Source organism: Mustela putorius, unplaced genomic scaffold (genome assembly GCF_011764305.1).
Source record: "Mustela putorius furo isolate JIRA1106 unplaced genomic scaffold, ASM1176430v1.1 tig00000580_pilon_pilon_pilon, whole genome shotgun sequence".
Lineage (NCBI taxonomy): Eukaryota > Metazoa > Chordata > Mammalia > Carnivora > Mustelidae > Mustela > Mustela putorius.
Window position 1 is genome coordinate 1960670 of NW_025421423.1, and position 15557 is coordinate 1976226.

The window sequence follows — 15557 nt, forward strand, 5'->3', positions numbered from 1 at the left end:
GCACAGACTGTATGACAGAACCCTGAACTTAGAGCTAGCTAATCAGCGACATATTCTGCTTTAAATTGGACCTTTACTGTTAATTAAAAATAAAGACATGCTCCAAGGCAGAAGTATTGAGTCACAAATTTATATTTCTAACATTTTAAATAGCTGTAAGATTTTTGTTAGATCATAGTATGAAGACTTGTCCACTGGAAATCATTATTGAGTTTTCAGTACTGTATTCTAATACAGAAATGTTCTCTAATTAGGTAAGATCTAGGCTGATTTCATTCCTATTAAGTCCTAGTACATGATAGTTTATTAAAATGAGAGTATGTAGATAGCGTTTGTCATGTCATTTACTAATTAATTATTGTGAAACAGTTTAGAATTTCATAGCACAATATAAATACTGTTGCTATTTTTATTAGTAATAATGGAAGTTTTTAGCTGCTGACATTATTCAGATGAATGAACATCCAAATGTTTGCACTACATCCAGTGGCATAAATGAACAGTGGGGCTAAATTTGAGGCTCTTTGAATGAAATTACTATCAAAATAAAATAAGGGTCACCATGAAGTATGCTTTCAAAATCTTGATTAAGAAGGATCTCTTTATCCCTGGTACTGTAAAACAGAATCCCTATTCTCTTTGTATTACTAATTTCTTCCTGATTTTGCCAAAGTATATACCATACTCTCAATGTGAAGTAGGGGAGACACTTAGGAAGCTATATTAATTTATGCACTTTTTAATATGTCAGAGCATAATTTTATAGGTTATCCTCTAATGATACCAAGAAATTGTTATCATTAGAGGATAACCTATAAAACGCAAAGCATCCAAATTATTAACAATAACTAAAATGTATTGAATGCTTACTGTGGGCCATGTGCTTTATATGTGGATTATCTCATTATTTTTTTTTTAAAGATTTTATTTATTTATTTGTCAGAGAGAGTTAGCACAGGCAGACAGAGAGGCAGACAGAGGCAGAGGGAGAAGCAGGCTCCCCGCTGAGCAAGGAGCCCGACTGGGACTCGATCCCAAGACGCCGGGATCATGACATGAGCCGAAGGCAGCTGCTTAACCGACTGAGCCACCCAGGCGTCCCGGATTACCTCATTATTAATTTATTAATATTTTGTGAACTCTTACTATATGCAGTGAACAAAAACCAGACAAAAATCCCTGCCCTCACAGGGCTTGCTTCCTCCTTGCCTCAAAATGCAAGTGGAAGGACAAACAAGCAAAATATATAGTATGTGAGATGTGAAACGTGACATTGAGTTTTGTTTTGTTTTTAATCAGTGAAGCAGGATAGGAAACACCAGCTGGATGGAGCTGTCAGTCTTTTAACAAAGTGATCCGGAAAGCCTTACTAATGTGACCTTTGAGCCAAGATTCGAAGGAGGTGAAAGAGTGCACCATGTTTTTTGGGCAAAAAGTGATACTGGCAGATGGAACAACACTAGGACTACCTGTAATTTCCTCAGACTTAGGCAATAAAATAATTTAGAGGAATTCCATAAAACTTTTGCTCTGCATCCTAATCCATAGCAGAGATTTTCAGTATTCAGATTTACTTTAAACACATCTGTTGGCCACATAACTCATTTCCACTCTGTGAAATTTTGGAATCTTTAACATCTACTCATTTACCACCTCTTTATTGAGCACTTTATATGTTCTAGCTTAGGCATTGGCAGACTTCTTCTGTAGAGGGCCAGATAGCAAATAGTTTAGCTTGGCAAGGCCATATGGTCTCTGTCATAACTCTACTCCTTACGGCATGAAAAGTTGCCGTACATAACTAGGTGGTAGATAGTTCTGTTTTAAACTCTTTGAGGAAACTGCATACTGTTTTCCGCATGGTTGCAGCAGTTTGTATTCCCACCAGCAGTGCAAGAGGGTTCCCTTTTCTCAGCATCCTTGCCAACACTTGTTTCTTGTGTTTTTCATTCTAGCCACTCTGAAAGGTGTGAAGTATTATCTCATTGTGGTTTTGATTTGCATTTCCCTGATGATGAGGGATGTTGAGCATCTTTTCCTATGTCTGTTGGTGTTCTGGATATGTTCTTTGGAGAAATGTCTGATAAGCACTGGGTGATATATGGAATTGCTGAATCACTATATTATACCTGGGAAACTAATATAACACTCTATGTTAACTATACTAGTATTAAAGTAATACAAGAAAAGTAGCCGTAGATAATCTGTAAACAGATGTGCCTGGCTGTGTTCCAGTAAAACTTTATTTTCAGACACTGAATTTTGAATTTCATAGAATTTTCATGTGTTGTGAAATATCCTTTTTTTTCTTTTCTTTCTTTCTTTTTTTTTTACCCATTTAAATATAAAAACCATTCTCACCTGTGGGCTCTACAAAAACAGGCAGCAGGCTGGATTTGGCCTATCAACCATAGTTTCCCAACACTTACTCTAGATTCTTGACATAAGGATGCACAGTGGAAAATAAAGATATCATACCTCATACACCTTACATTCTAGCAAGGGGGAAGCAGATAATAAACATGAGAAATATGTGAGAAGGTGAGGTAGGGAAAGGAGGATCAGGAGTACTGCGGCCTTTATTCTGAGAGTGTGTGATGGGACCGAGCCGAGGAGAGCTGTACAGTCGTGTGGCTTTCCTGTGTTCTGTACTCTGAAGGAGAAGCCAGTAGTGCCAGGGGGATACATACCATTGGCTCTCCTGTGAGCAAATCCCTATTTGCATCTGTACCAATCAAGGCAAAGTTCCAGTGTTTGGATATTCCTCTTAATTCGGTCCTTATTGGCTCCCCCTTGTCATTCCTGCCTGATTTCATCTTGTCCTTTTGCATAGGATTGGAGCCAGTGGAGTTTCTTATTCCAGTGGAATAAACATAGTGAGCATATTTTCCTTCTCCTCAATGAACCTGGATATCTGGATAAATTGCCATATATTTGCGTACACACACACGCACACACACAGAAAAATTTATAAACGTAACTTTTTCGAGAACATTTATTATTTGGGGGGTGGATAATTCTGTTTATCATCAGTTTTCATTTCCCAGCTAGTTACTGAGCACCTTCAGTTAGCCTTAGACTAGATTTTCATGCCACTCAGAATCTAGTGCCTTCCACTCTGATTGTTAAAGCCCTAAGTGATCTAGTTCTCCATCTCTAGAACCTCCTCTTCTCCCACTCTTCACCTACTACACTTGCAAATTTACAGATACTTTTCAGATACTTGAATTTGGTAAACCTATGCCCACCTCAGGGGTTTACATCCCTGTGCCTCATGCCTTCGGCCTAGAATGCTGTCCCCATTCATTTCATACTTCGGGGGGATGGAGGTGGGACTGGTCACAAACAATGACCCTCCCAGTGAGAGTTTCTCAAAAATTCAATCTTAAGTCACCACCAACAACTCTCAATCATATAACTCTGTTTTCATTGCCTGTGTGCCATTTATTACTATCTGATATTTTGTGTGTGTGTGTGTGTGTGTGTGTGTGTGTGTTTTGTCAGTTTATCTGTCTTCCACCACGGTTTATCTGTCTTCCACCGCGGTTTATCTGTCTTCCACCACGGGAGATGTGAGCAGTGATCTTTTTGTCTCACTTCTTGATTACCTGTTCTATTCTAAGATATCTAGCATGTATTAGGCACTCAGTAATTATTTATTTAGTAAATCAGTGAAAGAATGCATGTATATGCTCATGCCATGTGCCCAGCGCTCAGGTCATGATCCCAGGGTCCTGAGATTGAGGCCTGCATTGGGCTCTCTGTGCAACAGGGAGTTTGCCTTCTCCTCTCTCTCTGCCTGCTTCTCTGCCTACTTGTGATCTCTCTCTGTCAAATAAATAAATAAAAATCTTAAAAAAAAAAAATCACTGATGGAGGCATCCTTGAACTTGTTCTGCTGTACTTGTCCCTTCCTTTCCCCCATACCCAAACTAGTCTCTTAAAAGTCATCAGCGTACTGTTCTATATTTCTTTCTACTTCTAATAAACCCATTACAATCTGGTTTGCACTTCTACCCCTTGAATAAACTGTTCACAACAGGTTCCAGTTGCCAGCTACTTCCCGATCGCTAATCCAGTGCATTTCATAGTCTTTATCTTATTTAACCCATCAGTAGCTTTTGACAACGTCTTCCGTCATGACACATTGTGTTCTGCCTTCACATCCATGACATATCTTTGGGTTTTATTTCTTTCTCTTAAACCACGTATATGCTCATGGTTGCAATTTTGTGTCACATCAGGTAATACAAAGATGGAAAAATAATTTCTGCTTAACAATTTCATGTCTTCCTGGAATTGTATACCTGAACAAATGTGTGAACCACTGCAGTAAGTGAGTGGTACATTGCTTGTTTGCATCCCTATCAAATCTGTGCTTGATGACCTTCAGCTTGTCTTCATTAATGAACCACATTTTTTATTGGAGAATATAAGACCTTTTGCTGTGTTTTTTTTTTATTATATCCCAATTGGTAAGAGCTGAGGTTGTGAATTCTATTTTGTGTAACCTGTATAGTCATTTCCAGTAGAAAAGAGCTTCTGGGTTACTTTTACCCTCTAGTTTTCCATTTTGGAAATAGAAACTGAAAGTAAAGTTGTTTGAAAACAGTTTTTATAACCTATAGATAATTTTCTGGTGTCAAGAAAGTAAAACCTCCACAGACCACCTGTTTGCCACCTTAAACAATAGTAACAAAATTAGTTGGCAGAACAGCACTCTTCATTATTGCATTCCATTGAAGAACGTAAGCAGGGTAAGCCTGGCAGGCTCTGTCTGGGGAGTCTGCAGTTCTTGACCTTGGGGTCATGAGTTCAAGCTCTGTGTTGGGTATACTGTTGACCTAAAAAAAGAAAGAAAGAGAGAAAAGGAAAAAGAAAGAGAAAGAGAAAAGAAACTTACCCAAGTTTATACCCCATCCTTAGCTTTCTTCCAGTATCCAAAAGGAGTGGAGTGGGAGGGCAATTGGGTTTTTCTCCTTCTGTTTAAGGCCCCCGCTGCCTCAGGGGTTTTGCTCTGTTTTCTCCCTTTTCTCTTGTTTCCAACTCCTCCATCTCTACTAGCTTTCTCAGGTGTTCAGATCTCCCTCTCTCTCTCATTCTAATAGCAAACTCCACCAAACCCCCTTCCTAGGTCTTGCTCAGTCTTCTTCTGCCCCTTGTTATTTAGCTTCTCGAAGTAATGTATACCTTTTGTTTTATATTTTCAACCTCTGTTCAGTTTTTTAAAATATTTCCTACTGGGATGCCTGGGTGGTTCAGTTGGTTAAGCATCTACCTTTGGCTTAGGTCATGATCCCAGAGTCCTGGGATCAAGTTCCACATCTGGCTCCTTGCTCAGTGGGGAGCCTGCTGCTCCCTCTGCTCGTGCTCTCTCTCTTTCTAATAAATAAATAAAATCTCTAAAAAAAATTTTTCTTATTGTTAAATGTAACATACATATTAAAAAGTGCATAAAACGTATACAGTTTAGTAAATGAGTTACATAACATACACAGAAGTTCTGTAACACCACTGTGTTCAAGAAATAGAAAATTGTGGCTACCCAGAAAGCCTTTGTGAATTGTTTTCTCCCCTCAGGAGTAACCACCATCCTGGCTTCTGTGGGGTTATCATTTCTTGTTCTTCCTTACGGTTTTGTCACCTTTTTATTCACTGCTTCACTCTTCAACCTGTTTGCCTTCTACTCTTTTTTATCTTTCCACTAATTCCAAGATTCTCACACTAAGGTTATCAATGAAAGGTTGACAAATCTAACAGATGTTTCTCAGTTCTGATCTCAGTAAGCCTTTCCTATATTTGACACTGAAGCTCAGTTCATCCTTTTTGAAGCTGTTCTCTAAGGTCTTTGACTGTATTCTCCTGTGGTTCTGCCTCCTTCAAACTGTCCTTCTCTGTCCCTTTCTCAGGCTCCTTTGTCTGCCCCTTAAGTGTTGTTCCCGGGGTCTGTCCTGTGTCACTGCTGCTCATACTGGGTATGGCGGTGATGTCCGCTCAGGTCACCTGAGTCTCCACTACTATCCAGATTTCTTCCAGATAGACCTGGAAGCTCACACTTGTTCCTTAAGCTTTAATCTCACGTAGACACCTGCCTGGTGGACATCTCTACCAAAATACACAACATCCAAGTTAGACTTCATTATCTTTCCCTCTAATTTGGCTCTTTTTTTCCCCTGCCTTTTCTGAAACAAGTGTTGGTACTACTGCTAATTAACCCAACTTAGAAACCCCAAAAGTATTCCATTTTCTCCTTTCCTTCATTCCGTGTCTTTCCAGTGTTCGAGTGATACGGGTTTTATCACCTCATGTATTTGCCAAATCTGTTCCCTTTTTCCTATCTTGTACTTTACTCTTAGGACTTTAGGTCCTCATCACCTCACTGACTTTCCTTGCAGCCACCTTCTCACTGCATCCAACCTTCTCCTCTCGTACTCACTACCACCCCTCCCCTCCACCCCTGCAAACTCCAAGCCCAAATGGTTTTCCAAAATAAAATTCTGTTTGGCTCCTACATGTAAAACTACACTTAAAATGGAAAAGCCCAGATAAACCCCAAGCTCCTTAAGATAATTTATAAGGCCCTCCCTTCTTTGCCCTGCTTTCTCCAGCCTCATTTGTCAAGTTCACCTGGATGTGCGCGTTGTACGTTGTCAGCATGTATGCTCCTTCTCAGTTTCATGCCATTGTTCATCCTGTCCCTTCTACCTAAGACTTTCCATTTGACTTCTACTTAATCCTTTGAGAGTAGATTTCAGTTTGACACTTCGAAGAAAGCTTTCCCTGACTTCTTCTACCCCATCCGATAGTGGGTCTCTCTTGCCACTGCGTTCATACCTTGTACATGTTTCTGTCACTGTGCTTATTACATCGTTCTGTCATTATTTATTTATATGTCTGTCACGTTCTACTCACCTCTTGTGCTTCTCTGAGAGACCTGATACCAAGCACAGTCCTGGGCACAGCGCCGAATGGAATGAGGAGTGAAGGAGAGGAAAGAACACACTGATTTCAAGTCTGAAAGAATGTCTTGTTACACACTTTAACACAGACAACCATCTGGACACGAGGTCCTCACACAAAACTCTAGGAGGCCGTCTCTCTAAGGAGTCTCTTACCGAAAAGGAGCTCTTCGGGAAAGAATCAGGTTTCAATTTTCTTCTAACATGTAATAAACCCTCGCAAATACTCATGTTGCAGACCAAGCCTGGACCACCCAAAAAGCCGAAGACCCCTTCTGGACAATCAGCCTTAGTGTATTGCTACAACTGTGGGCAAGAAGGCCATTATGGACACGTAAGTTTGAGTAGTGTTGGGGCATAAAGCATTCTATTTTGCTGGGAGTGGTTGCCAAAAGATGAAACGAGTGTAATTCTAAATGCTTACTTTTTTAATAAACTAACATCCTGAAGTAAGATTTTGTATATTTTCAGCCAGCTGACTTCTTCCATCCCTGCCAGAGTAAGGGATCTGTCAGAGCATATTCTTCTAATTATTTTAAATATACAGGAACAAGTTAGGCTAAAACAAACACAGAAGCCATAAAATCAATCAGACAGAAGTAGTCAGCAGAATGGTTACAGTTCTCGTGAGTTCTTATGTTTGCTATGACTTTGACACAGCTAGATCCTGATTTTAGATTTTCTGTGTAGTTCTCCAGTATCTCCAGTGTTCACACACAGTACCCTTAAATCTTCATCACGCACCTCTAAACCCCGATGCTGTTGAAAAGACAGAGGGGCTGCATCATTGACTAGCCTGCATGCGCCACAAACGTCCACATTCCCTATCCAAACTGCATGTTCCCAGCCCCAACTGAAAGGGCCAAATTATGTGTGTTTCAGGTATGGGGGTGTCAGAGCAGAAGAAACTGGTTGCCATGGGATGGGAGGGAGTCTCCTAGCCAGTTGTCTCACTAACTATGAAGCAGCAGCTCATCTCAGAGACAGGCTGCAGTAGAATCGACTCAGAGTTCTCCTGCATTCTGGGAATCCTGTGGCAGAGGAACAAAGGCGGTGGCACAAAAAGTAGGAAATCTGTATGGAGAAAGACATCCCTAGTCTCCCGTGGGCTCCTAGCAGCCTAAAAAACCAAAATAAACTAAAATCAGATCCAATCTGATGACAAGAGGTGGAAAGCATTCAGTGGGGACAGAGTCCTCAAAATGGGTAGGACTCTGAGCAGTAGGATGGGGGACGACTGCCCTTTGTGACTTGAATTCTGACCATGCAGACCCTGGGGCTGGAGCTCAGTAGCCTAGGGAGAGAGCAGAATGGCCAGGGCACCGGGGCACAGTGCACAGGCAGATGAAGTTTTTCTTCTGTGTTGGGGCAGCGGGACCAGGGGGTGAAAGGATAGAATAGGAAAGTGGGATGGAGCTCTGATCCTCAGTTCCAGTTTTTGCTCTGCTGCCGACTTAACTGTGTGACTTGAACAACCGACATTTTCTCTCTGGCCCTCAGTTTCTTTATCTACAAAGCAAAGAAGTTGTACAGGGAGATTTCTCAGTACTGACACGGGGATCCTGTTTCCAGTGTGAACAAACCCATAGTATGGTGATAAGGGTAGAGAAACCGTGCAGTGTACTTCCTTCATTTCCATAGAACTCACACTGAAAGCCTTATTAGAGAGCACTTCTTCTTACAAAATTATCATCTCTAGATCTTCTCCTGCTTTGTGCATTCCTCCTCGTTGCCAAAACTCGGATGTTGCCAACACTGTTTAGGAAACCTCTCCACATAAGCATTCCACTGCCACACAGATCACATAGGTGTACAGTTCATGCTTGCTGACCTCTTTAAAGCAAAGGCGTGTGATTTTAGCATTTATGTTTGTTCAATTAAAGAAAAACAATTACAGTTGGACACATACTGGTTACTAGTCACTCCTGCTAATGTAGATAGGAAATATATTAAAAACATTTGGAATTTATCCCTGAAATCTAGATTTAGATAGTTTCTAATTTACAATAAAGCAAATTTGGCCGCCTCGTCGCTGCCATAGATGAAGAATTCTAGATTGTTCACACTAATGAAGAAGATCAGTGGTGTGGCTAATCCAGAACAGTAGATAAATTATATAGCCAACTATCAATTGTCTGTGCTAATGGAGGGGACCAGCGATGTGGATAATCAAAATATAATTTACATTTAGCTTTGGAAAATATTTATGGTACTTATAGCTTTGTATAGTCACACCAGTCTAGACCATACAGGATCCAAATGGGAGACTATGCAGATGATTAAAGATGTCTGAGGACCCCTCCCCTTTGGTTTCAGAAATACTGCTCTATAGATGTTACCAAAGAGCCTCTTCCTGTGGAAGATATTCTGAGGTGAATGTAGCACCGCCCTGCCCTGACTCCATTCACTGTCTAGTTGGGGAGGCAGGGACCGTCGCAGGCATCTCTGCTGCAGGCAGACTGCCATAGGAAACAGTAGGAACTGTAGGCAGAGAGCCTACTCCACGAGCGTGTGAAAGTGTGAGTGGGCGCTGGGAGTGTGTCAGACCTTTAGTACCTCTTTGTAATTTTAATTATTTCTTAATATTTTATGGTTAGAGTCTCTCTTAGTCCATTTAGGCTGCTATAGACAAACTGCCATAGACTGGCTGGTTTATAAACAACAGAAATTTGTCTTGGAGTTCTAGAGGCTGGGAAGCCCAAGATCATGCAGAATCGATGTCTGGTGAGGGCTGCCTTCCTCATAGATAACACTTTCTTGTCGTGTCCTCACAGGGGTGGGACATGGTAGGGAGCTCTTGGCGGAAGGGGCCCTGTTTTATAAGAACAATTAATCCCATTTGTCAGAGCTCCACCATCAGGACCTGATCACTGCCCAAAGGCTCTACCTCCTAACAGTGTCACATTGGGGGTAAATTTTGGTTGGGGGTGAAGGGAAGGGTACAAACATTCAGACTATAACAGAATCTTAGACCCAAGTCTTGCAAGGATGTCCTTTCTTCTGGGAACTTGGAGCCACCATGGATAGTGATTTATAAAAGTAGTTCTTTATGTTACCATACAGGTTTGCCTTATAACTTGCAGGATCCAAAAAAAGCCCCCAAAGATCCAGAAAGTCAACAGCACAGTATCTCTAAAGGTAGTTGGAAGAAGGAAATAATAAAGACCCTAAATTATTAAAATAGAAAACAAAATTAATAACATCAACAAAACCAAAAGTTGGTTCTTTGAAAATATTTTCTTTTCAAAAGAAAAGACTTCTAGAAAAACTACTCAAAGAAAAGGAAAAGGTACAAATAGTGAATAAAAATTATAAATAGTTTTAAATTGTTTAATTATACGAGAATACTATACAAACTTTATAAAGTTCAAAATTAAGTCTGAAAATATAGATAAAATAAGCAGTTCTACCAAAAAAAAAATACTAATTAACCAAAATGACTGAAGAAAAATCTTACGTGGGCCAATACCACTAAAAAAATTAAATTAGTAATCAGAATTCTCTCCCCTGAAATATATCAGACCCAGAGAGTTTTACAGTCAAGTTTTACCAAACCTTTATTCAGAAACAGATAATCCAAGGGAACATCACCCAGTTTATTCTGTAAAGCTATTATAAACTAAAGTTCCTTCAAAACTTTTATAGAATGATACTGTTTTTATGAAGTCTGCACACTTCAAACTTACACCATTGTTTATTGTTTATTAGTTGTTAAGAGTAAAACATATGAGAATGGCAGGCAGCAACTTTAAGACAGTGGCAGTTTCTGGAAAGGGAAAGAGAGGAATGAGACATGGGAAAGAAGATTTCAATTGTATTATTAATGCTTCACTCCTTGGGACAAAAATTGAGGTAAGTTAAAGTAAAATGTTATGATTTGATAAAGCCTAATAGTAGGTACAGATTTCTATTACTTTATACTAAAGTATGTATTTCGAATGACTCATAATTTTTTAAACTCTGCAAATTATGTTCCAAAGTGTGTGGCTACCAGCTTGGTCAGATGTCTTAGAATTATAAGTCCAATATATTATGCCAAAGTTACAATAAGTCAACTAAATGTCATGTGGCTGTTTCACATATTTTCTTCCTAAGGGGTATTCTAATTTTCTTCCATATCTAAGAAGAAATAAACATTTATAAAATACATTTTAAGCAGGATGGCAGAAGACGGAAGGAAGTTCCAAAGGGAAGCCTGTATCAGAGAAAAGAAAATGTGGTTCCAGACATATCAAATGAAAATATATCAACAGGTCGTGATAAATAAAGCCTAGTGTATTGGATGTGGCTAAGGCCAAGAATGTGATCTGGGAAATAGCAGCAGTGGAAAAGCCAGAGTCATGAGAGTGGGAAGCCAGCTTAGGGTAATGAGTGAGAGGCGTGATCTCATCTTGAGTGGGGGTAGTTAACAGAAGATTCCTTTGGGGTGTTTCAGAATTACCCGGTTTCAAGCTATATATAACCCTCCACCGCCATCCTGCTCCCCACCATAAGAACCACCGCCCTTGTTAGCAGTGAAGGGAAAAGAGCAAAGGGCTAAAAATGTACACCCACATTTAGGGTGTAAATGTGAAAGGAGAAGCACTTGATAGAAGGCTGTTTGTTGGGAGAGACAGACAAGCAAAGGTCTGAAGCAACATGAGGCCAAATAAAATAAACCCGCTAACAGAGGAAGCAGGCAAGTGCAGTGGAGATTCAGTCCCTGTTGCTGTTGACTCGGACTGGGGGCGGGGTTTGGCTGGGAAGGTTGAGAAAAGATAAGGATTTCATGGGTACAGAAGGAAAGAAAATCCAAGCCTCAAAGCAGCAAGTAAGCACGGTTGGGTGTGGTTGGGTGTTACTGGATGTGATCTTCCCAGGGTCCCAGTTAAGACTGCAGCCTTAGCCAGGTATCCCTGGTGTGGGCCTCCTTTCTAACTACAGTGGTTTGTAATCTTCCAGAAAGATGGTCTGAGCAGTGCCCTGGTAACATCATAATCTCAAATTTGGTAATTTGAAATAATAATTTCAAACAACTTGCAGGAATGTACAGAAAGACGAATGTTTAACCAGACCTTTCCAACATCTCCATTCATCTACTACTATGATGACAAATACGAAATTCGGGAGAGAGAACAGAGAATAAAACGAAAAGTGAAAGGTATGTTACGGACTTTTTGTGAGATCCACCTTTGTAGTAGTTCCTAAATACCTTCTTCTGCCCTGTCTTTCCCTGCTAAGGGGGTCGTTGGTTAACACAGAAAAGGTTTTTAAATAATTGCCAGAAAAACCAGAACTTTCTTGATCTCCAGAAATCAGGCACCCACCTCAGAAACTGTGTTATGTTCTATTCACAGTAAACATTTTTCTCACATAATAACCAAAATGTCCAGAACTTCCAGCCATGTAGGTATTCAGAGTTTGTAAAGGCTCCTTTGAGAGTTTTCTTTTTGGCAAGTAATTATTTTTTCCCTTTGTATATATCCCTAGTATTTTTCATGGAAAGAAAAGCTTTCTCTGCTAGGTGATTCCTGGTGATCTCTGGAGCTTCTCCAAAGAAGTCTGTTCTTACTGGCCATGATTACAGCAGAGCTTCCTGTCTACAGCCACCCTCTTGGGTTCCTTTTTTACCGTCACTAACGTAAAGTTCTTCTGTTTTATAATTTGAGCCTACTCTTTCGACTTCTTTCTTTCCATATCCTTCACAATGGTTCACCAAGTTACTTTTGTTGCTTTCAGGACAAAACAGTTCTATATTTTTCAAGTTCACCCATATATTGTTAACTTTGCAACTTCTTGTTATTCTTTTCTCGACTTTCTCTGAGTTTGGGTCTTCTTCAAAAGGAACTACTTCTCTACTCCTGCATATTTTACATATGACATTTCATATGAACTTTATCTCAACTATAGAGAGCGAAATTATAGTACATGAAGATATTGATTAGGGAACTAAATTTAAAAACTTAAAAGAAATGCACCAAAATGTCACCTCTGAATTAAAAGATTGTGGCTACTGTTTTATTTTTTATATACTTTTCTGTATTTCCCAGGTTTTCTATAATGAGTCTTGGTAACTTTTATAATGCTAGAAAAACCATTTGTTTTCCCTTTTAACTAGTTAGATTGACAACTCTGGCTACTTTGGGTTCTCTATGGTCTATTGGAATTTTTATTTTATGATAAAGTCTATAATTAATTACCTTTGCTCTATATCCTAGAATCCATTATTTTTTGGTCCCCTAAATACTTGTATTTCCACCTGTTTTTTTATTGGCCACTTCTTTAATCTTTCAAGGTCTTGTTGGCATGCTCATTTTCATCCCTTACTGGAACCTCATCTCCTACTTACCAATTAGAATCACATCCATCAAACACTTAGAGTAAGGGTGCCAAGTCCCAGCAAAATTGAACAACAGGTCTGGTCCAAAACCTCTAAGATAGCCGTGTGTGTGTACTCTCCAGGCCAGTGATGTCCACTCTGGAGGAAAAATCTCCTGTGCGGTATGGCATCCACCTCTAAGCCCTGTGGCCAGACTTTATCTTCAGAGGGAATTGAAATGTCATATGAGTCTATCAAAAGACCATTTTATACATCTTGTTTTACTTTATCATCAAGGGCTGCTTGATCACTGTGAGAATTTGAATTGGTCAGACCTGAGTTTTCTTCACAAAGCTAAGATGTTTACTGCTCTCACTAGTCTTCATCTCCATTGTTCAGCCTAATTCAGCTGTATTGAATAGAATAAATATCATTGGATTTCTGGATATTTTCCATTTTTAGCAATCCGATGCAGAACTAGAACCATGCAGTTTTTGGTGAGTGGTTTTACCTTAGTGACAGCTATTTAGAATGTCATATCATGAACATTGCATTATCTGGTTTCCCTCTCTGCTGAGTTATTTACAGATCTGTGACAGCTGTGCATGGACTGTCTGGTTGCTGAAAATGCAGAAATACTTTTCTATTTTCCAGAACTCCAGAAGAATGGGGATTTCCCTAGGCAGTTCAAGAGACCTTACATGGAAGTGGCAGATACACGGTCCCACCATAACAGGAAGAAGAGCCATGCCTCCCGTAAAAGTAACAGGTGGTCTCAAGAAAAGAAGGAAACCCAAAAAGAGGCGAGCAGGAGCAATAAAGAGCGTGAGAAACACAGGAAGGCTGACAGGTGTCATGAAGCAGATGAGGACTTCCCCAGGGGCCCCAAACTCCACTCTTCTCCTGGCTCTTTCAAAACCCAGAAGGCTCCCAAGTCCTTCCACCACTCGTCACATTCCCACAAGCCAAGAGAAGACAAGCCTTCCAGAGAGGGCAAGCGGAACAAGCATAAGAAAAAGGAGAGTTACTTGGAGGCCGATAGCAATGATAATTTATTTCTCATTAAGCAGAGGAAAAAGAAGTCTAAGCTGTGAGACAGCTTGTGATTCAGCTTTCTGGTGTTTGTCCGGTCTTCATGCCTAGAACATCCCGGCAAGATCTTTATTATCTGTGATTAAATAAAGTGAATCTTTTGGTTTTGTCTGTCATCTCCTCCATACCTGGAGCTGCTGAACAAAGACCATGGAGATCTCCAGTCTCTGTATCCAACAGGTTATTAGATGTAGGGAAAACAAACAAACAGGTATACTCAGATTTCCCCTGTTCCTGTCCATCATTTTTACTCAGAATCCTAGGGATAAGAAGAAACAATCTTTTCAAGAAAAAATAATTTTTTTTAATGTTCTGAAGAAATAAAAGCTCATCAAATATAATCCATCTGCAGTGGGAGTATGAAAATTAAATCCTTGCAGGAGGACAAATTTATTCCAGAATGAAAAATTCATCAATCTTTTTCAGCATTACTTTTTTGTTTTTTAACATCGGGAAGAGTACAAGCTATAAAATCTCAATCCAGCTGTTCTCGCTCTTGAGGCTGGTGTCAGAATCTTCCAACGGTCAGAACGTGAGGCTGAAAGATCAAGGATCAAGGTGTCATCATTGAAGCCCCAAAGAGGCGGAGAATTGGTCCATAGCAAAATACCAGCGCCGATGGCATGAGATAGAGTTCCTGGGACAAGTGAAAAAGAGTCATAAAAAATTGTAACATAATCACAGTACAACAGTTCTCACCATTTTTACAGCCACACTTCAAGGAGACTGTCACTCAGATGTATAGAGATGGCTACTACTGGCAACTTAAAACACTGTTTTATTTTCACGGGTTTTTTTAACTACCACAAGGCTATACAGAAATTTTTGTACCTGTGAATTTTTGTACTTATCAAAGCCTAATGTTAGAATCGGAAAAATAAAATGTCTGAAATAGAGTAAATAAGCTTGTCTGTTATGTAACAAGGCAGTGTGAGTTTGGGTGACAAAGGGCATGGTTGGGTTAGACAAGGGACTGAAGTTATACAGGCTCCACGTACCGGGCTCCCAAGGCCCTTGTTGGCCAAGCACTAGCTCTATGCCAGAAGAGAATGAGATGGAGTCAGTTAACCAGGGCAGTTCTATAATGTCACGTTCTTAGTTTGTGTTTTACTCTCTGTGAAGTACATGAATTGCTGTGTATCTGGTAGGATCCGCCCTCTTACCTTCTGCAGGGAAAGGGAGAGTGTCTCCCCCTAAAATAGCTTCAG

The 15557-nt window shown here is 40.0% G+C and overlaps 1 protein-coding gene across 5 annotated transcripts in view; it reads left to right on the forward strand.

Moving 5' to 3' along the window:
• Positions 1-15250, forward strand: part of ZCCHC7 (zinc finger CCHC-type containing 7) — a 245233-nt gene extending 229983 nt beyond the window's left edge. For all 5 annotated transcript variants that reach the window (XM_004747611.3, XM_045081587.1, XM_045081586.1 and 2 more), the window contains 3 exons: positions 7198-7293; positions 11982-12099; positions 13912-15250. In XM_004747611.3, the coding sequence (XP_004747668.2) occupies positions 7198-7293; positions 11982-12099; positions 13912-14351 (654 nt within the window). In that variant the 3' untranslated portion in view covers positions 14352-15250. The remainder of the gene's footprint in view (positions 1-7197; positions 7294-11981; positions 12100-13911) is intronic.
• Positions 15251-15557: the final 307 nt, after the last annotated feature.